Consider the following 22222-nt stretch of genomic DNA (forward strand, 5'->3'; position numbering starts at 1 on the left):
TCCACAAAAAAACCAATGTGAGGTCTGTATCTCAGTGCTTGAGTTAATAAGCAATTCATCCCTCCTTGGTGATGACAGTAGAAACTTGTAATCGGGATCCCAAATATGACAGTTAGGACTCATGCTGGTAAGTACTTATTGATCACCTAATTTATAGGACTGCATTACCTCTTATGTTGCAAACTTTTCCACCTGCTTTTGATGGGCTGGATATGATTTGCCTGGTATTTTTTGTGTTGGTATTCCATTTGGGTGATTTTACAACATGACCACCTTTTACAGCCTTGCTACCTTGTTTTTGGCTCTGTTTTGGTCTCTTCTAATTGTGTTGCTTTAAAAGTGCAGAGGCAAACCAAATCTTTTTCTGACACCTGCTTTTTTCTTCCTTGGGGCCAAAATCAAAAGCTGCCATGTTCAGGAAGTAGAATGCAGCAGTCTCAAACTTGTCTGAAAACTGAGCCTGAGGCTGGCAGCTCTTTCAGTGTCTTATGTTCAAGAAGGCATCTAGAGGTTCTTTAATCTGTTTTTTCCTCTCATTATTTTTTCTTATGTTTCTTTTGCTATGGATTTAATCTACAACTGCCATACAATAAACACCATGTTGACCAGTTTACTGCACAATATTTAAGAAATGGTATGTAATGCCCATATATCTGCTTGCATGCAACATTTGTTAATTTTCAGCAAGTTTTCCAGTCTTTAATATCAAACATTAAGTATCTGGTATAAATAATCTTAACCCAGTGCACCACCTTCAGTTCCGGATTCTACAAAATGGTTAATGATAATACAGTCTGTTTGTTTACTCTCTATATGTCCTGAGGTGATATGACATAGCTTTCACTTTCTGTTGATATGTTCCCTGGGATACAATGATGTAAATGAGTGGCCACAGCTGTGATACGGATGTCAGTGCGACACTGGGAACTTCTCTGTATGCAGGACACAATAGTGGAGAAAAGGCCATGCAGATCCCTGTATTACCTGTGTAAATATTATTCTGAACTTTAAAAAGTCCCCCAAAACCTCACATTTCAACAAGAATTGTTGAAGTCAGAGGGGATCTCTGGAAATGGTGTAGTCAACCACCTCTGCTCAGTGTAGGGTCAAGTAAAGCAGGTTGCTTAGGGCCATGTCCAGTTGGGTTTCAAATATCACCAAGGATGGAGAGTCCACAACCTGTTTGGTCCAGTTTTCAACCACCCCCACAGTAAAACAAAACTTTTTCTTACATTTAAGTGGAATTTTCTGTGCTTCAGTTTGTGCCCACTACCTCTCATCCTTTCACTGGAAAGAGTCTGGCTTTGTCTTGGAAGTCAGAAAAGAATTCAGCTTCATCTTTGCTTATTATGGCAAAATATGGCTGGGGCTAAACCACGTCAATATTAAAGCTCAGTATTTGATTAATGTTTCATATTACTTTCCTGAATATCCTTTCTGAGGCTTGTTCTTAGGTACTGAGAGGTGTTTCTCAGGAAGGCATGTTTAAGCTGTTGTGTTTCACTGTGGACTACTTAAAAGTCTTATGTAGAGATTATTCTTGCTTTAAAAGATTACCTGTCAAAAATGTTTGCAGCTCTTAGTGAAAATGGGTTTTGACTATGGTGTGATTAGATTTAGGTCCTGTGAAAGCCCTCAGCATTATTTAGATAGGTGTTATCTTTTGGTTTGTTAGCTAAACTCTGAAAGAAATTAATTTTCTTAGACTTAGACTTTGATAAATATTTGATTTAGCCTGTCATAGTGTTGACCGTACAAAAGTTTCATACTCAATGATTCACCACTCTTCCCCCTTCCCCTTTTTTGAAGGTATTTTAAAAAGTACAGTGATTTAATTACTAATTGTTTTCATGCTTTAAATAATTAATCAGTAGTCTAATCACTAAATGATCAAATTTAGCTGTAGAATCCAGTCCCTTAATCCTGCTAGTGCTGGATGTTCTTTAAACCTCAGGAAAGTATGGAAGAAGCATCTCCTTCCCATGCTCTTCAGAACTGAAGCACGAGTGTGTCTGAAGCAATGTTGGCAATTTGTTTGGGTAATAATGAAGAGCGTTCTTGCTGCCTCTTCCTGAACAGTTACATTTCCTTGTCCTTTTCATCTTCCTCAGATGAATCAAGACCAATCAAGCCAGTGAAAGGTGAAGGATGGAAAAATGTGATAATGATCAGGTGTTCAGTTTCACAGCAGAAGTATCCGAGATTTTTCTAAAGCAGCTATCCATGTTCAAAAGTCAGCATCTCTTCCAGCACATGGTCCCATCTATTTTTCACATCATCTGGTTCTGCCTGTCCATTTTCCACATCATATATACTATCTCTGTGTGTATTTTTTAAATTGCTGTATGCATTGATTGTATTAATTCTTATGGGGAAAACTGGTTTGTTATCTGTTGGAACACTAGGTGTCTCAATTTTCAGGAACATGTCTTCGGCAAACAGCAGGGTATGGCTGTATTTCCTATTTGTGTGTGTTTGCAGGATTATTTGTTTATGCTTGTGTATGTTTGCAGGACTGAGAAAGAGAGGTGACTAATACACAGTAATTGTTATGTGTTACAAAATGTATGAAGGAAAAGAAGAAACAATTAAAAGTAGGTACTTAGGAAAAAAAAGCGGAAATTATTATATTCATAATCTGGGAATAGCTTATTATTTTGCTTGCAGGTACAAAGACAAGGTGTCCTTTCTTTTCATATATAATACACCAGGTATGATAAATTTGGGGCTGCTTCCTGGCTTCTCAAAGGATCTTTGTCTCTCTCTTTTCCTTTTTTTTAGTACTTCACCTTTCTCTGTAACCTCCTGATTATATGGCAAGAAACCAGATTCCGTTATCTCCTCTTCCTACAGAAACTAACTGGTGATGGGATTTCTGAGATTTTTATCCCCTTTTCCTCATATGAGTTACTCAAGTAGACCTTGCTTCTTTAGCTGGCTATATCTTTTCTAGACAACACAATAAAATTGGCATTGCTTTTGTCAATGATAAAGCTTCTTAGAGAGTTCTTGTCCCTGAGATCATACTGGTTTGCTGCATTTTATAGGTACAAAAAAAACCTCCTAAAAGTACAGCAATATTAGTGTCCTGTAACTCAGAATAAAATTATTGCATCAGATGACATTTGGAAAATTATCTTTGTTGGAACAGGTTTTTAGAAATGAATAGTTACATTCACAAGGCTTCATAGTTATCTCCTCTCTGTATGCTCTGAGGAAGTAATTACTCTTCACTGTATAGTATATTTTTCAGTTTTTCTTTTTAAATTCTCATTTTTCAGCATTTACCGTTAGCTCACTTTTTGTCACTCCAAGTCTTTTTGGTAGGAAAAACATAAATGTCTGTCATCCGAACGGCTTTGTACTATTTCAGCTCTTAGCCGTCCATGCCGATCTCTTCTTCTCTTTGTAACTTGCTAGTTGACCAAATAATGTTTTTGTTCCTCTTTTTTTTTTCTTTAAAGTGCCATTTCTATTTGTTAACACTTGAATGAAACCGCAATTGTACCAAAAAGATTTGTTTCTTGAAAAAAAGATAGTAAAAACTTAAAAGGAAAAAATTCCATGTTAGAAAAATAGGGATAATTAACCCAAATGGATGGATTTGACAAATGGACCACTCAGTGGATAAGGAGTTGGCTGGATGGTCACACTCAAAGAGTTGTGGTCAATGGATCGATGTCTAAGTGGAGACCAGTGATGAGTGGCATTCCTCAGGGGTTCATACTGGGACCGGTGCTGTTTAACAGCTTTGTTGGCGACATGGACAGTGGGATTGAGTGCATCTTCAGTGAGAGTGCCAACAACACCAAGCTGTGTGGTGCAGTCAACACGCTGGAGGGAAGGGATGCCATACAGAGGGACCTTGACAGGCTGGAGAGGTGGGCCCATGAGAACCTCATGAAATTCAACAAGGTCAAGTGCAAGGTCCTCCACATGGGTCTGGGCAATCCCTAGCACAAATACAGGCTGGACAGAGAATGGATTGAGAGCAGTCCTGAGGAGAAGGATTTGGGGGTGTTGGTGGATGAGAAGCTCAACATGACCCAGCAATGTGTGCTTGCAGCCTACAAAGCCAACTGTATGCTGGGCTGCATCAAAAGAAGCGTGACCAGCAGATTGAGGGAGGTGATTCTGCCCCTCCACTCCACTCTCATGAGACCCCATCTGGAGTACTGCATCCAGCTCTGGGGTGGTCCCCAACATAAGAAGGACATGGAGCTGTTAGAGTGAGTCCAGAGGAGGGCCATGAAGATGATGAGAGGGCTGGAGCACCTCTCCTGTGAGGACAGGCTGAGAGAGTTGGGGTTATTCAGCCTAGAGAAGAGAAGGCTCTGGGTAGACCTTAGAGCAGCAGCTTTCCAGTACCTAAAGGGGGCCTACAAGAAATCTGGAGAGGGACTGTTTACAAGGGCATGTAGTGATAGGACAAGGGGTAATGGCCTTAAGATGAAGGAGGGTAGGTTTAGATTAGGAAGAAATTCTTTACTGTGAGGGTCGTGAGACACTGGAACAGGTTGCCCAGAGAAGTTGTGGATGTCCCCTCCCTGGAAGTGTTCAAGGCCAGGTTGGACAGGTCTTTGGGCAACGTGGTTGTCGTGGTTTAGGCCCAGATGGCAGCAGGGCACCACGCGGCTGCTTGCTCACCCCTCCCCCAGCGGGATGGGGAGGAGAAGGATAATGAAAAGTTTGGGTCGAGATAAGGACAGGGAGAGATCACTCACTAATTATCGTCACGAGCAAAACAGACTGAACTTAGAGAGGAAATTCATCTAATTTATTACTAAGCAAAACAGAGTAGAGGAATGAGAAATAAAATCAACTCTTAAAACACCTCCCCCCACCCCTCCCATCTTCCCGGGCTCAACTTCACTCCCGGCTTCCACCTCCTCCCCACCCCAGTGGCACAGGGGGACGGGGAACGGGGGTTACGGTCAGTTCAGCACACATTGTCTCTGCCGCTTCTTCATCCTCAGGGGGAGGACTCCTCTCATCATTCCCCTGCTCCAACATGGAGTCTCTCCCATGGGCTACAGTCCTTCACAAACTGCTCCAGCGTGGTCTCTCCCAAGGGCTGCAGACCTTCAGGAGCAAACTGCTCCAGCATGGGTCCCCCACGGGGTCACAAGTCCTGCCAGCAAACCTGCTCTGGCGTGGGCTCCCCTCTCCACGGGTCCACCGGTCCGGCCAGGAACTTGCTCCAATGTGGGCTTCCCACAGGCCACAGCCTCCTTCAGGTGTCTCCACCTGCTCCGGCGTGGGGTCCTCCACGGGCTGCAGGTGGAATCGCTACACCCCCTCATCCTTCCTCCATGTGCTGCAGGAGGACAGCCTGCTTCACCATGGTCTTCACTACGGGCTGCAGGGGGATCTCTGCTCCGGCGCCTGGAGCACCTCCTCCCCCTCCTTCTTCACTGACCTTGGTGTCTGCAGAGTTTCTTACATCTTCTCACTCCTCTCTCCGGTTGCAAAAGCTCCCCCAACTGTTTTGTTTTTCTTCTTAAATATGTTATCACAGAGGCGCTGATTGTCTTGGCCTTGGCCAGGGGCGGGTCCGTCTTAGAGCCGGCTGGCATTGGCTCTATCAGACACAGGGGAAGCTTCTAGCAGCTTCTCACAGAAGCCACCCCTGTAACCCCCACCCCCCGCTACCAAAACCTTGCCATGCAAACCCAACACAGTGGTCTAGTGGAGGGTGTCCCTGCCCGTGGCAGGGGAGTTGGAACTAGATGATCTTTAAGGTCCCTTCCAACCTAAACCATACTATGATTAAATTTTTTTGGCCAGAGTTCCAGACCAATGAATAATTTCCGTGAGTCACTGGTCTAGCACTCTGGTGATGTGACTGGAGGACATACTGGAGAAACCACGATGAGAGCCAGACTCTGCCTTGTTAAAGCTATTGGGAAATTTTCTCAGTGTATTTCCCCCCCCTGCCCCCCCCCCCCCAAAAAAAAAAAAGGAAAGTACCACCACCCCCAAAAAACCCCAGTGAGTTTGCTGTGGGTCTAAGTACATGTCTTTCATCACAGCCACTTTTACATCTTAATTCTGCATCCCATTCTTGAATTCTGTCATAAAGTTTCTCCAGTCTAGATGTTTCTTGTGACCAACCAAAACTCAGCCAACTAAAGTGATCCAAATCTTTTCCCTTTGTAAGCTTCATAAGTAGCGTGCCGCTTCCCATTGTCATAAATCACTTGGCAACCTTCAGCACCCTAGGCTATACCCTTCCTGAAATTTTAATTTTCCTCAACTTCCATGACCTTCTCTTGTCTTATATTACTCTTAATCCTTCTATAAAGCTCTTTGCTGTTGTCATAGAAGTTGATAATAGCTAGTTTGCTAATTTAATGATACATCTGCTTTTGCTTGTCTTTTTTTATGCACCATTTCTTTTCTTTTACTTAGATAATGCCACCATTGGGCCAGGAAGAAACAAAATTACCTCTTCTTGTTCTCTCTTTCTGTAGCACTTAACAGAGCAACATTTCGGCCTGTGGTTAGAGCTTCTCTGGGATAGCAGCAAAAGTTGTTTTGCTACTCCTAAGTAAAGTGTGTGGAAACCAGAATTGAGGCTAGGAGGTTTTATGCGCTTACGCTAAAAGGTTCAACGTAGCACAATCCGCTACAGAGCTGCAAAAGATATTGCAGGAATCTTGGTTACTTAAATTCCTCTGTTGGTCTTGTGGAAAAAAAGATTGCTTTTTCTAGCAAAACTTGACTTCTTTCTAAATCAGGCGATAAACTCCATTGTCGTTTTTTAAATATTCATTTCTTGGTCAGTGCTCCCTTGGATAAAGCCATTGATAGAGGGAAAATCTTCATGTTGTGTCTAAGTTGTCTCTTCACTCACAAAAACAAAATACGTAATTCTGTGACCAGCAAGACTTTTGAAGTGGACTTGCTGTGAGTGAATTTTCCTAGCTAAAGTTTAAAGATGCCTTACAGCAAAATGCCTCTTACAAGGCTGTCGGTTGTTAAAAGCTTTGACATCTCTACTCTCTGTCAAATCTGTCTGAAATTGCTCCAGAAATACTGGATGACTTAAAAACATGGAAATGGAGGGAAGGGAAGTATAAGGATCATAACATAAATAATATGATCTTAGGAGCCTTGTTTTCTTAGGAAAAATAGATTAAAATCCTCTAACCCTAATCTATTTTTATTTCCTGCAGTCTGTAAAAATATCTTTTCTCGGCTTTGCATAGATACAGTGTCTTGAGCTTGTGGAGGTGTGCTATCACACATCGTGCTGGTGTGGTCTGCCTGACCTTTGTTTCTTTGTTTATGCCAATCATTTACCTGCATTCATGGAGTCTAGTAATAAATACCGAGGTCAACAAAGCTTCAAATCAAATGAAAACTGTTATTCTTTTAGTAATTATCATAACTATTATCACAACATGAAGACTGAAGGAGAGGAAAGTAAAGTGACTTCTGATGGAGGAAATGTCAAATGACTTGAGGCTGCCAATATGTAACTCTTTCATTTTCTACCATAATGGAAAATTCAAGGTAGAAATAAATGCATGTTAAATCACATTGAAGATAAAAGATATATTGTATTTACATGATTTGCAGAAAGGAAAACAAACTGACCACATCAAGTGGTCAGTTTACATTTTAGTGGTTACTAGACATCAGAATAATCTGTCTTTCAGGAAATATCTGCAACCTATACCTCATTCAAAATTAAATTAAAATCAGATTTTAAATATCTTTATTTTAATTATCCTAACTCCTAACATTTTTTCTAATTTTAATTAAATGTTAATAGGCCATATTTATGAATATAGGACTGCAGGTTTATTTTTAAATTAGACTAACGTGAACTATTGTAGACTAATTGGTCTGAATTTTATTACTATCTCCTTTCCTTGATATTGTAGTATTTTATGAAAAAAATGTCCAGTTTTATTATGTATATAGTAGCTCTTTATGTTTAACATAATTTGTATGCTTGCTTCAGAGAAAATTCAGTTACTATGATTTTAAATTAGCATGCTTTTGAATTGTACATATCAATATTAGTTTGTCATCTTTTTATGGGAATTGAGGGCACAGACTGTCAACACATAAAGCCTTTGCCGCCCAGAATATTGCTTTGAGCTTACCACCTCTGACAGCATTTTGAAAGTTAGGGGGGTTTTTCCTTATTTTTTCCTGTGTTCCTTGCCATTAGCATAGAGCGGGAGGAACAACAGTGGCCCTGCAGTGCATCATGTAAGTTCCATTTGTCCATCCATACTCTGCACCTTGCAGAAATACACTTCTCTGGGGATCTACTGCTTTCGAGGCCACTGAAAGTCTAGGGCTACACACAGTATCTGCCTGAAGACTTTGACTCCCTGGGCTTTAAAAAGGCAAAAGCTAGGCCCTCGACAATTCACTTAAAGTCCACATTGCTGTCTCTTTCTTTCACTGGAAAGTACACCGGTTTGTGAACCTTCTTCACCCACCAACTTTCCCTTTTTACCTTCTAATTTCTTTCAATTTAGGCAGTTGAATGTTGGAGGAGATTGGCATTTCTACAAATACTTGCTTTGGAAAGATACTGGGTGATCTGAAAATTTAAACCAGTATCTTCTGTCTTCTGTAGAGTTAAAATATTTCAAACCTTGAATATATACTTTTTACTTTTTTGCAGATCCAGTCTTGCTTATGGAATTGTTGAAGATCTGAGATCAATGAAAAAACATTTTTGCATGCAAAAAAGGATCATTTTGGTTTATCTGTTTTAAAATCATCAAGTGTGGCACTTGATGACTCATCTCCAAGATTTCTTCACTGATGTCTGAAGAACAAAGTGCTTTTCAACCTGTACTTCTGTAGCACTATGACTAACTGTAAAGGCAGATCTATCATCTCCAAAACAAATAGCAAAGTTCATGACAGAGGTTTTGTAAACTGGACCATAAATCTTAATACAATTCAGTCTGATAAATTTTTAAGACTGCTTTTGAGTATGGTTCCTGTTGTTTACCAAATAAACCAGGATGAAAGACACAAAAAAGTGAATGGTGTCTGGCAAGATGGATTACAACCAGCAGGACACAGTTTTAATGTTAGGTCTGAACAACACACAGAGTACCATCACTTCTCAGAACCAAGTTTTCATGGTAGTAATGGACACAGCCCATCTAGCTGTAGCCCTAAATATGATAATTTTACCAGTTATAATTACTGTGATGAAATGGACACTTCAGAAACAGATGCCATGTTGCAGGAAGACAACCTATCTAGTGACGGTAAAGAAGATATCATTGTGGAAGGAAGTAGAAAACAACCCAAAGAATCTAGTAGTATTATGGCATTACAGATACTCGTACCTTTTTTGCTAGCAGGCTTTGGAACTGTTTCTGCTGGCATGGTTTTGGATATTGTACAGGTTGGTATTTGCTTTGAAAGATTTTTTTTAACAGGTAGTCTGTGGGGTTTATAATTCTAACACATGATATTGTAGATGTTTACAATATTGAGGAGTAATTAGTAATATGGTTGTGCTACTATGAACTCCTTTTCCCCAAACCTCATCTTAAAGAGTTCCAATGTTTAATTCAGAGTCATTCAAGTCTTGGTAAGTGTTGTTGCTTAGCCACAGTGAGCTAGTGAATAAAACTGTTACCTATTGCTTTAACTAAGGATAGAAACAGTAATGGTTCAAAATTCTTTTGACACTAATAAATGCACACATTGTCAAGTGGGAGTTGTAATTAAACATGATGTTGCAATACATAGGAGTTTAACAAGATTAGAAGAATTTATTACATTATCTAATCTCCTTGCATGCTTTAAGTCTATGCAATTTCTGAAATACTGTGTAGACTTGGTCCATGATAAGGCATATGCGATATGAAAATGTGCATTACATTCATATGTTATATGAAATTCATATGAAGTGATTTAAAGCTTTTTTAAATATTGAGGTGTGACTTCTTTATATAACATTAGGTATATTGAACACTCAAAATTCAAAACATCAGTGATGTCAACAGGGCTGCAAAGTCCAACTTGAAATATAATTGTAGTAGGTCCAGACAAGCTAGATTGTCTTGGTTTGTGGTAGCAGATTTAACTGATGATAGTTATTCAGGATTAAGATATAAATAAAGTTCTAATAAAACAGAACTTTCTCTGAATTTTAAGACTTAAGTTTAATAATATTTTTAAAACCTGCTTTGGAGTATTATATCATTAAGATTCTACTGATACAGAACATTTTTAGGACTGTTTTCTAGCTTAACACAGTTGTAGATGTCAGCAGCATTTCAGTGGAGCAAAAAGTAACTGTTGCCTATGAAATCTAATTGCGGCTTACCAGTACCTGAAGGGGCCTACAGGAAAGATGGTGAGGGACTGTTTATCAGGGAGTGTAGTGACAGCACAAGGGGTAATGGGTTTAAGCTGAAGGAGGGTCGATTTAGATTAGATGTTAGAAAGAAATTCTTTACTGTGAGGGTGGTGAGGCACTGGAACAGGTTGCCCAGAGAGGTTGTGGATGCCCCCCTCCCTGGAAGTGTTCAAGGCCAGGTTGGATGAGGCTTTGGACAACCTGGTCTAGTGGAGGGTGTCCCTGCCCACAGCAGGGGGGTTGGAACTAGATGATCTTTGAGGTCCCTTCCGGCCCAAACCATTCTATGATTCTATGATTCTATGAAATAATTCTTTGTGCAGTGATATTTGAAGAAAATTCTGGAGACAGTAACAGTCAAGAAAGGTTTATTGGACTCGCTTATTTTCTTGCTCTTTGCATTTTGAAGGCTATATTTACTTGTATTTCCTACCTAATTTCTATTTTTTAAAAACCAGACATTTCTTATAAATACAAACCTCATGGATTGTCTCTTTCTGAATGAGTAGATTCACAAAAAATTACTCAAAAATATGAAATAACCACAACATTCAAACTGAAAGATAGTAGAGAAATTAATCTTTTTTTTTTCTTTTCTTTTGTTTCATTCAGCTTTTAAGGTTTTATTTAGCTCCACTTAAGGGTTTAGAAAGTTAATTTAAAGAGGAATGAGAGGTGACCATCTTTGTCACTCAAAATCTTGCAGGAGTAAAGGAAGCTTGGACTTTGGTCAATTGTAATGAAAAAACACTTCTATACATCAAGAAAAATAAAAATTGACATGCAAACTTTACTGATTCCTTGCACTGTTTTACACTGATCCTGTACTTTGTTCATTTACATTTTACTAATTTATTCTTTGTACAGATGCTTGGTTCGTACTCTGTTAATATATGCTTTACTTCATGATACAGCGTAATGTAATACGCCTACTGCCACTACTGGTTTCCAAGGAAATGCTTTACCTTGCCTTCCTTCCCTTAAGGGAATGGAAGTGTTTGTAGAGCTGGTTTTTGAGCTGGACTGAGATACATCTTGATTTTTCCTTCTATATTACATTTAATCTTGATTGGTTTCCCACTCCAGCTCACCATAAATGAGAGAGATGTGACGACACAAAGGCAAAAATAAATACCTAGAGTCAGTACTACCCTTTTTCACCTTAAACTAAGGATTTAACTGTGACGCAGTAAAGCAGGATTTTGAAATGTGACAGAGCATGAAAATATGAAGACAACAAAGCATTCTAAGCTTGTTTTTTACAAACCATTTCATGGTTATTCTTTCTCAGTAGTAAATACCTATGTAACTTGACATACAGGAAATTCTCAGATCTTGTAAACAAGGCTTGAATCCTTTTGTTTTAATTAAAATAATAATGTAAATGAATGCAAATCCATGAATGCAAAGACAATTTACAGTTTTGTTACTTTAGTTAAAGTTGGTAAATGATTACAAATTAAATACATGGATCGACAGACATACAAAGCAGCACAGCATTTCTGTGTTGAGAACTCAGTGCACACAAAAAATTACAGGAGGGTTTGTCTTTGCTTTACAAAATCTGGGTCTTAGAAAACTGTACTCTTCTAAATTTCACACTTAGAAGTAAAAGAATGAAGACAAACTTTTTTCACTTACAGGCTCTGTTCATTTGACAACTAATTCCTTGCTGGTTTTATGTGAGGTTTCTACACAGCTGGAAGGGAAAAGATGAAAATATTATTGTAAATTAAGAGCAGGATTCAAGAGTGGTCATAGCACCTGGTACTGTTTTAAAGTCATGAAAAAAAAAGACTTCAGATTAATGACATCTTTTTTCAACTAGGTTTGTTTTATGGCCAAGTTTTGTATCTCTTACTTTTGGTATTCTCATCTTTGAAGTAGTAATATGCAGTCATAAATCTATTTTATCTAGATAGAAAACAGTTCTGGCTTTAGACTTTTAGGTCTAATATAAAAAGACTGATTTTCTTTTCTTTTTTTTTTTGGTTTTTTGGAGGCTTAAGTTATAAGTTATGGAATTTTAATATTTTGTGGATGATCTAAAGAGAATTTTTCAACTGAATGTTTCCCACTGTATCTTTTATCTAGCACTGGGATGTGTTCAAGAATGTTACTGAAGTTTTTATCTTGGTTCCTGCACTTCTTGGTCTCAAAGGAAATTTGGAAATGACCTTGGCATCTCGGCTGTCAACTGCTGTAAGTAACTTTGTCTTCCTCTTGATTCTTCAGATATATGTTGTAAATATTTCAAAAGGAAACAAATCTTTGGAACACAAGTGTTTTATGTCTATGGCTTAATCTGGCTGTTACAGGGGGTCTTTAAATCTGTTATTAAACTGGCAAAGTTAAAAAGGTGACCCTCTTCTAATCTCCATACATTAAAATTTTACTTCTTCAGTCTCTTCCAAGTCATCATTCAGAATAGATAAAGTAGATTTTTGAGATTTATATGCGTATTCTGTAAGGTTGACAGATCCCTTTGGCCTCAATGGGGTTTGCATAGGCTAACAAAATGTGAAGGTTTTGAACACATTTTTCTAAGAAACACTTGTGTGGCACCAAAATAAAGCATTGCTAACATTGCTACTCCAGACCTTTGTTGATCAAACTGTAAGAAATTCTTTTGTACCTTTCTGGCTGAATAATTTTATTCCTTTTTTATTGTGGTGGTTTTTTGAGGGGTCTACTTATTTTTTTGTGTGTGTCAACACTGTAACAGCATAACAAAATTTTTTCTATGTCTTCTTTCTTACATATATGTCATAGTTCTTTTCTACATCTCAGGGGATGTTCTGTTCCTTTCTTTTTCTAGTCTAAGCAAGCTAGATTACCTTACTGTATAGCTTTTTGTGTGTGTGTGAATAACTATAGTGAACAGAATGTTCTAATAGCGTGGCTAAAATATTTCTGGTCCCTGAACGAGGTATCTCTGTAAGACACTGCCTAATGCAGTGTTTCTCCTTTGTAAGGTATTCTTTCCATTCTCCAGCAGGGCCCCCACTCTCTGCCTGCTCCTGCTTGAATGAATCTTTCTAGAAAATGTTTGGTCAAAGATGTATGTAACCCCAGATGAGACCTTACTATGGCTTTGTAGAATAGCACTTCCCTATTTCTCTCAAAAATTGCTCTTGAAACTTTCTAGGTTTATATGCATTTATTTTCCTAGCAGTGTCAGATTTAGATGTCACAGTCACTTTGTGATCAATGCCTGTGTCCTAGTATTTTCCCTTTTGTGTTGTTTCCAGCTGTCACTCCCATCTTCTGGCAGAAATATTATTAGTCCATAAGTGCATGACCCTGCATTTCTACTGTTGAATTTCATCTGTTTTCATTGCTGTAATCCTCAAGGTCATCCAGGTTTTGTACAATATTACAATGTTTTTTATTGACGAGGTCTCCCAGTTTTCTGTCATTAACAAATTTCATTGCCACATTATATTGAGTTATTGCCCAAATGCACACCACGAGGGACATAATCTTAGCAATCCTATGAAGGTTGGCTTGTGTCATGCCCATTAGAGAAATTGATTACTTTTGCCCCATATCCATTCTTTCATGTGTAAAAATTGACATGTTTTTTTTGCATATTTATCAATGGCAATCTTAGCTATTCAGTCTTCTTTTCTGTTTGATTTTAACGCTCTTTTCTGAGTATTCTTACCATTTCTTAACGATATGTTGTGTTTAGACCTTACTATCTTTACTGTCAGGCATGTATATTTTTGTCTTTTACCTTCTTTCTTTCTTTTTTTTTTTTTTTTTGTGTGTTGACCTGTTGCTTAATTTGTTCCTGACTGGTACAGTTCAGGGCCTGAGGACTGAAAATGCTTGTATTGCATAGTGAAAAATACACCAAGTCCAAGATCTACCAGTGCCTTATTGAAGGCTTAAAAAAAGAAAGTCAGAATCAGCTCCACCGCTTCTGCTTCAGTTAATGGGATCTTTAATTCTTTGTGTCACTTGAGCTTATGACCTCTGCCAGATCACAACTCTAGAACTTCTCCTCTGGCCAATTAATGGCTGATTTCTGCATCTTCACCAGTGACATTTCATTTGTGAACCTCACAGCTCTCAGGGGACATTTGGAAAAGGGTCATGCAGACCCTTTTTCAGCTCCGGGAATCCTGACCTCGGTTCATATTGTCCATCAACTGTTACCAAAGTCAAGGAGTTGATCCCCCTCTCACATACAGAAAAAGTATACTGGAGTTTCCACAACGCTGGCTGCATGTTCAGTGGTTAACTAAAGCTGGCATCATGAGCTTCAGGCCACTTCCCCTCAGCCCAAAATGGCATTTGTAAGAGTAGCCCATTAACTGTATGATAACATGATCTGTAGATGCCTTGAACATAATTTTTCAGAGCAAATTTGTCCATTTGAAGCCCAAACTCTTACCAACACTCAAACAACAGGCCACTCTGAGAGGGCTTAGTTTGAGTCATTAAGTCTCACCAACACATAACTCAACTGATGCTTCAAAGGTTTTTACTCAAGCATGCCATCACAGCTTCCTCCCAGTACCAGAAATTGTCATATGTCTGTCTTGGCCAAATTGTATTAGCTGGCTCTGTTCACATCCTTCCACCATGAAGGTTAATTAACTGGCTACAAAGAGGTCAGTGAAGTGTACCTTTCTTCAGACAATGCTATGTGGCGTGTGGGAGCTCCAGTTTCTTTGGCATTGCCCAAAGTCACGGTCACAGCACCACGGGCACCAAGCTACTTCCCACCTTTGCACCAACAGACTTGTGGGTGTGTCTGTTGTTATTTGTTTGTTAATTTTCAAATGCCTCTGATTTCCTTGCATGACCTGTTTTCTTCAAGAATCATGACAGATCCTGAACTAAGTTACACAGGTGACTGAAATACTTTCCAGGACTACTTAGTCATATTGTAAGTTCATTGGACATCCTTCACAGGGAGGAGGTGGAGGCTCGTCACGGTTTGGTGAACACTCTCCTTTGCCAGTGGTGGCTCGAATTTGTTCTAGCTGGGTGAAGAGCCCATCAGTAAAATATTGTAGAGATTGTGTGTGTGTGCGCGCGCATGTGCACAACACAGTGGAGTTTTAAGACTACAATATTGTACAAAATAAGTACAGTATAGATCATTCATTATCAAGATAATGCTAAAAATATTATATTTAGGTTTTATATGTGAAAAACCAGGAAAATGGCTTTTACCTTGCAAAGAACCTTCCAGCTTTCTCTTATGTGTCTTTTTTCACACTTAACACCAGTTGCAATATGCACAGCTCTGCGAGCTGATGGGTAGCCAGCCACATGCCCTGGAGTGCTGCTGCAAAGGCAAACAAATACATAAGAACTCAGTAATGTTTCTAGTTGTTAGTCAAAAAAACAAAAACAAAACAAAAAACTATGGAAACCTGTTACATGTAACTTCTTAGAGGTGACAACTTGGGTTTAGTTGCCAGATACGAATTTAAACTCCAGGACAGTTATTTTGATTGCTCTGCTTCCCCCAGGTTTTAAGATCAGGTGCTGTGTCATATCATTCCTTACTGGAGAGTTTAATCAAAAAGCTTGCTACTGGACCTGCAATTTACGTGCCAGTTCTCTCAAACCTCTATGAAAGAGGTTATTCTTACCTTTGCTCTCTTCACATTGATTTCATTGACCCCTACTCTCTTTAGCCATCCAGTCTTTGGCCCTGTCATCCCTATCCTAAGTGAAAACTGAAAGAGTATATTAATTCAGGGCATATCTGAATAGTTAGTTGAAGGCAGTTGTACGATTAATCTTCCTTTCTCTGAGCTAAATTTGCAGTAGCTGGCTCCCCTCCAGATACTGTCTTTACAGTAAATGCAAGACTGTGCCCCTGTGAAGAGCTTCACCTTTGAGGAGGAAATTTCTGACATGAGTTCAGCATTGGAGTTAATTCATACCCTTCTTGCTCTGTTAGCTTATAATTGCATATGAATTTGTAGACATGTCTATGCTTTTGGGGCTGTAAACTAATTATCTTTACTCCATTGTAATTATGTAGCCAGCCAAAAAGTAATGTCTTGTTAGCAAGTTTCTGTATCCATAATATATTTGATTTCAAGCTTTGCCTGATCACCTGCATTCATCTTGTTGCCCAAATTCCTACTTTGGCTGCTGTTATTGGTCACTCACAATTTCCCATCCATTTTAGAATCAGTCATTTCACTAAATATGTCTCAGAACTGTGTTTTTAATCTACCTCATGGCATAGCTTCTACTTCTCTTTGGTGTTAGTGTCAATGTAAACCGTTCTCCCTCCCCTCACTGCTGTGCTGGTGCAACTATGTGAAGTGCATTTAGGTCACCTGCCCATTCAAGCACAATATTTCTATTGTGTGGTTTGTATTCTTCCACTTTGTTCTGTAGTTTGAGTCACTCTCATTGTCTCGGTTCACACTGTTGCCTTTTCTCCCTATTCCTTTTCTTTTTTTTTTTTTTTTTTTTTTGTAAGAGGACATAAAACCCCCAAAACCAACCAACACTCAAACACCACTTATCCACTCACCCCTGTCAACTTACACAGACTCTTGTTTTTGACTATGTGTTATCAGCGTTAGGCATTAGCAATATGACTTTACAAACTTTTTGTTTAGGTCCATCTATTCCACAGTATCACAATAAACTTGATCTTACTTTATGGGAATATGCAGCTGACAGGGAATCTTACTTTATGGTAATCTAGCTGGACAGGCTAGAGAGTTGGGTGGAGAGGAACATAATGAAGTTCAACAAAGGCAAGTGCAGGGTCCTGCACCTTGGGAGGAATAACCCCAGGCACCAGTACAGGTTAGGAGGTGACCTGCTGGGAAGCAGCTCTGCGCAGAAGGACCTGGGAGTCCTGGTGGACAACAAGCTCTGCATGAGCCAGCAATGTGCCCTCGTGGCCCAGAAGACCAATGATATCCCGGGGTGCATTAAGAAGAGCATGGCCAGCAGGTCAACGGAGGTTATCCTCCTCCTCTGCTCTGCCCTGGTGAGGCCACATCTGGTGTTCTGTGTCCGGTTCTGGGCTCCCCAGTTCAAGAAAGGCAGGGAACTACTGGAGAGAGTCCAGCGGAGGGCTACGAGGAGGATTAGGGGACTGGTGCATCTCTCGTATGAGGAAAGGCTGAGAGAGCTGGGTCTGTTTAGCCTGGAGAAGAGGAGACTGAGAGGGGATCTCACCAACACTTACAAATATCTAAAGGAAAAATGTCAAGAGGATGGGGCCAGACTCTTTTTAGTGGTGCCCAGTGACAGGACAAGGGGCAATGGGCACAATCTGGGACACAGGAAGTTCCATCTGAACATGAGGAAAAACTTCTTCACTGTGAGGGTGACCGAGCACTGGAAGAGGCTGCTCAGAAAGGCTGCAGAGTCTCCTTCTCTGGAGATATTCAAAACCCGCCTGGATGCGATCCTGTGCAACCTGCTCTGGGTGATCTTGCTTTAGCAGGGGGGTTGGACTAGAGGTCCCTTCCGACCCCTGCCATTCTGTAATTCTGTGATTTTTTTCTATTGGCTCATAGAATTTAAGGGCGTTAGAAACAAGTGCAGTCTAAAGTGACTGAACACTGATAAGTTTCCCTTCCAGCTGATGATCTAATCACTGGTGCTGCTTGAAGATTCTTGGAATGTAAGGTGGCTAGTATGTCTTGCACAGTAAGCTATTGTTATTATGTAAAACTGCATCAAGTTTAGCTACTTTTGGATAGACACCATAAGTACAATTTAAAATCAATAGCAATGATTGACTTGAAAAGGTATAGGATGGTTTTAACTTGCTTTCAAAATGTCTCCTTTTTTTTATTTTGTATGAGTTGAATTATTTGTGGGTTTCTGCCTTGTTGGTGCATTTTTAAGTAACACCATTTTAAACCCAAATGCCTGAAATTCTTTTGTAATTTTAACAGGTAAATATTGGAAAAATGGATTCTCCCATTGAGAAATGGAATCTAATAATTGGCAATTTGGCCTTAAAACAGGTAAATTTAATGGACTTATTTGATTAACACTTGTAAGTGAACGAAGTTATTGAGAAAGTCTCTCACAAGCATTGGTAATTACGGAGATGGACAGTGTTAATGGGAAACTAGTTCTACTACACTGGCTCATACTTAACATACAACATTTCCATGGCTGCTTTTTCTGAAAACTGTTGTTCTTCTCTAAACGAGTACAAGCTTATATTTATCAGAAGAAGAGGAAGAAGAGTATTCTTTGTGACTGTACCAAGGGTATTTCCTTTTTAATTTTTCTGAGAGAGGATCTGAGGATGATTAGAGAAAAATTTCAGATTTGGCAAAACCTTTTAGTTTTGACCTCACAAATGTTTTCAGTACTGTATTTGCATTGGATTCAACGTTTAAAGGAAGTATGTGATAGAGCTTTTGGATAATAAACAATATTTTAAGTAGCTGGGTCATTTGAGGAAAGGAGTGTTTGTTCTCCAAAACAACTATTTCTTAAGATTAAGAACTATTTCATGTTCACATGTTATAATACACCATGCTCAAAAAAGAGGTGAAATGCTTATGCTATGACTTCACTGTTTTAAGTGACACAGCTTTGGCTCCTGGTAAATTCTCAGCTCTTTTCCCTGATTTTACTTTTGTTACTCTTGAGTCTCTGAAACATTAGTAAAGCCTTTTCTGCTGGCATAAGGTTTTTCTTCTTGATCATCCAAGGTTATAATCATCTCTACAAAATGGATGAGGATGCTCCCTTTACACCTTGCAAATAAATGTAGATAGGAGGAAAGAATAACAGAAAATGGTTCTGTAGTCCTCTTAAGTCTATCAATTTTAAGAATTGTTCACTTTATTTTTCTTTTCCAGGTTCAGGCAACAGTAGTTGGTTTTCTGGCAGCAGTGGCAGCAGTTATATTGGGCTGGATTCCAGAGGGCAAATACAGCTTTGATCATTCAATCCTTCTGTGTTCTAGCAGCGTAGCAACTGCCTTCATAGCTTCTCTTTTACAAGGTAAAAGGAGTATATATGTTACTTTTTTAGTTATTTACTTTTCTATGGATGCTGAATGTATATTATGTTGCTATTCCTTAAAAATTTAAATCCAATAAGGTGTAATACATCTGAAACACAGCTGAGGATAGGATGCCCTTTTGCAATTTCCATATAGGCCTGCATATTGCATTCCTCTCCTGTTATATTCTTTGAAAAGGTTTGATTTGCATGACCTCCTGAGCCTGTCTAAAACAAAAAGTATGTTTTTTAAATTTTTACCTAACGTGATGGAGAACTTTTCTCCCCTGCTTTCTATATTCATTCATGTACAAAATATATTCTTAGTACTAAACAGGTAGAACTTATTTGTAATTAAGCTCAAGTGAGCCCGAATGTTAGTTCAGCTGAATCCAAACTTCCTGTTTGCCCATGCTGCTTATAGGTTAGTTTGTGCTCTGCTTTGTATCTGAAGTGAACAAATTGGCTTGTTATGTGCAGAGTCTGGTCCAAGTTCAAGTCCCCCTCTACAAACAGTGCCAATGTCTGTCCAGAGCCATATAGCATGATGAATTTAATCTTCTCTCCCCAGTTGTCAGGAAATATTTAACCATAAAAGACACTATTTAATGGACATGAGGGCAGAAAAAAGTGCCTCAACTTGTGACGTATTTTTAATGAAAATACATAGTTAGTAGTCTTAATAATAGTAAGTCAAGTAAAATGTTAACTTCCATTTTTTATTAATTTGATAGGCTTACTTATGTGAAAACTACAAAATTGTTAAAATTTTGCACAGAATTAAGAGCACACACTTTTTTTTAGTGACAACAAAGCCCTTGAGTTTGATCATGTGTAGAATTAAGAGCAAGAAAATGGAGGAACATGAGTGCATTTTTTCCACTTCTCGTGTAATTTGGACATGAAGAGAAACTTTTGTTGTTATCTGGTCATGGGCCAGCATAGGAAATTACTTTCTAAACTTCATCCTCCTACACATGAAACAGGTACTTTTGAAATATTGTGATCCTACAGGATCATTTCAGTTTTTTCTTTTGAGAATTTGATGGAGTGCAACTTTTTAGGCAGTTTCTCTGAAAATGAACTCCTAATTTAGCCTACAATACATAATATTGCTAAAATACATGAAAATTGTAATACTATTTTAAAAAAATCTTTAAAATCACATAAAAATTATATACACAGTTCAAGCTCTTATGTGTATTATATGATGAAAGGCAAATTACTCAAGTTATGCCAAAGAAGACTGTTAATAACAATGTGAATTTTATTTTTAGTACCCACTTGCATTCTGCAGGGAAATGCCTCTTAAAAATTTAGTGTTGCTGTTTATAGGAAAAAAAGTAGAAACCAACATCCTCAATTTAAAACGTTTTAACTGTATAGCAAATAACATTTTTATACGTTGTCTAGTTTTTAATTTGTGATGTAGCTTCTTGACTTTTGGTGCTAAGTTCGTGACTGGAAATCTTGCACAGTATCAGATGTCAAAATATTTAATCATATGGTTTTTTTCAGCCTAGTGTAATTTTAAATTTCAGTCACCTAAAGTTAATAGGGTGTACAAACAGCACACAGTGTATTTTTTTTCTTCAGGAAATAGCTGATTTACAATTCAATAATACTAATTCTATTCATAAGCAAAATTGTTCATTGTGCAGATGGTTCTTGATTTTGTGTGTGTGTGCGCTTACTGTTTTTTTAATATAAACCCTCTTTTTAAAAAATGGCTACAACTTAAAAATACAGACATCAGTCAGGTGGGAAGAACAATCATCCTGGGGCAAAAGCACTGACTTCTTATTTATCGAGTTTGAAAGTACCATTATCTTGGAATTTTCTGTGGAGTTACAACAGTAGATACGGTTACTGTGCTGTCGTCTTTGTTGATTCTAGGAATTATAATGGTTGGAGTTATTGTTGGATCAAAGAAGACTGGTATTAATCCTGACAATGTTGCCACTCCTATAGCAGCAAGTTTTGGAGATCTTATCACTCTTGCTATACTAGCATGGATAAGTCAGGGTCTTTATACTTGCCTTGGTAAGTATGTTTCTAAATATGCATGTCTCTCTTCTTTTGGGTTAGGAGGGTGTGGAGAAGGCAGGGAGGGAGAGGTTTAGAAAACTTTTTCATTTGACTGACTTTTTTGTCAATATTTATACCAGTGAATGATAAATCTTGGGTTGCAACATTATGCCATGATCTTTTTTAAGGTGATTGAAGTTGCTAAACACAATCTTGACACAGTTTACTAATATCTGAAAGACTCTCACAGAATCACAATCCATCTACATGTGAATTAGAAACTATAGTTGTTGAATTTAGTCTGCTTTCTTCAGGGGAGGGAAGCTATCTTCATCCAAGTTTTCTTGAATGCCCACCCTGCAATCAAATATTTGTTTCCCAGAACCCTTCGGAAGTGTGCTCCCCTTTCACTAAGGGGAAGGAGTTGAACTGGCTATCTTGACCAGCTGCTGAGAGAGGAGTTCTGCTTTGAGATTTTTTTGTTGTTGTTGTTAGGGTGTGGTTTTAGACAACATTCAAATATATCTTGAGCTGCAGCTATGTAGAAATCAAAATAACAATAATTTAAGTACTTTGAGTAGAAATAGCAAGTCTACCACAAGTATGTATTCAAAGAAGTGAAGCCTAATTTTAGATAGATTTGTGCTTTGTGATTGCTGTGACTTTTAAATGATTTACACAAAGACTGTTGTGAGTTTCCTTCAGATTCCTTCCAAGTGCTTTCCAGCTCCCGCTGCAATACCTCATTGTTTCCTCATTTTCCTTATTCCAGCTTCCAGCACAAGTTTCCTCAGCTCTTTCCTACCTCTTGTTTTCCTCACAGTGTGACACTTTCATGTCTCCCCTCTGTTCCCTGCGCCTGTGCTT

The 22222-nt window shown here is 38.6% G+C and overlaps 1 protein-coding gene across 1 annotated transcript in view; it reads left to right on the top strand.

Moving 5' to 3' along the window:
• SLC41A2 (solute carrier family 41 member 2) overlaps positions 1-22222 on the top strand; it is a 61997-nt gene that overhangs the window by 1991 nt on the left and 37784 nt on the right. Inside the window, exons 2-6 of the mRNA XM_054846545.1 lie at positions 8651-9391; positions 12449-12556; positions 18259-18330; positions 19183-19327; positions 21224-21370. Coding sequence (XP_054702520.1) covers positions 8840-9391; positions 12449-12556; positions 18259-18330; positions 19183-19327; positions 21224-21370 — 1024 coding nt within the window. The 5' untranslated portion in view covers positions 8651-8839. The remainder of the gene's footprint in view (positions 1-8650; positions 9392-12448; positions 12557-18258; positions 18331-19182; positions 19328-21223; positions 21371-22222) is intronic.

This window comes from Grus americana, chromosome 1, assembly GCF_028858705.1.
Source record: "Grus americana isolate bGruAme1 chromosome 1, bGruAme1.mat, whole genome shotgun sequence".
In the NCBI taxonomy this organism is placed as follows: domain Eukaryota; kingdom Metazoa; phylum Chordata; class Aves; order Gruiformes; family Gruidae; genus Grus; species Grus americana.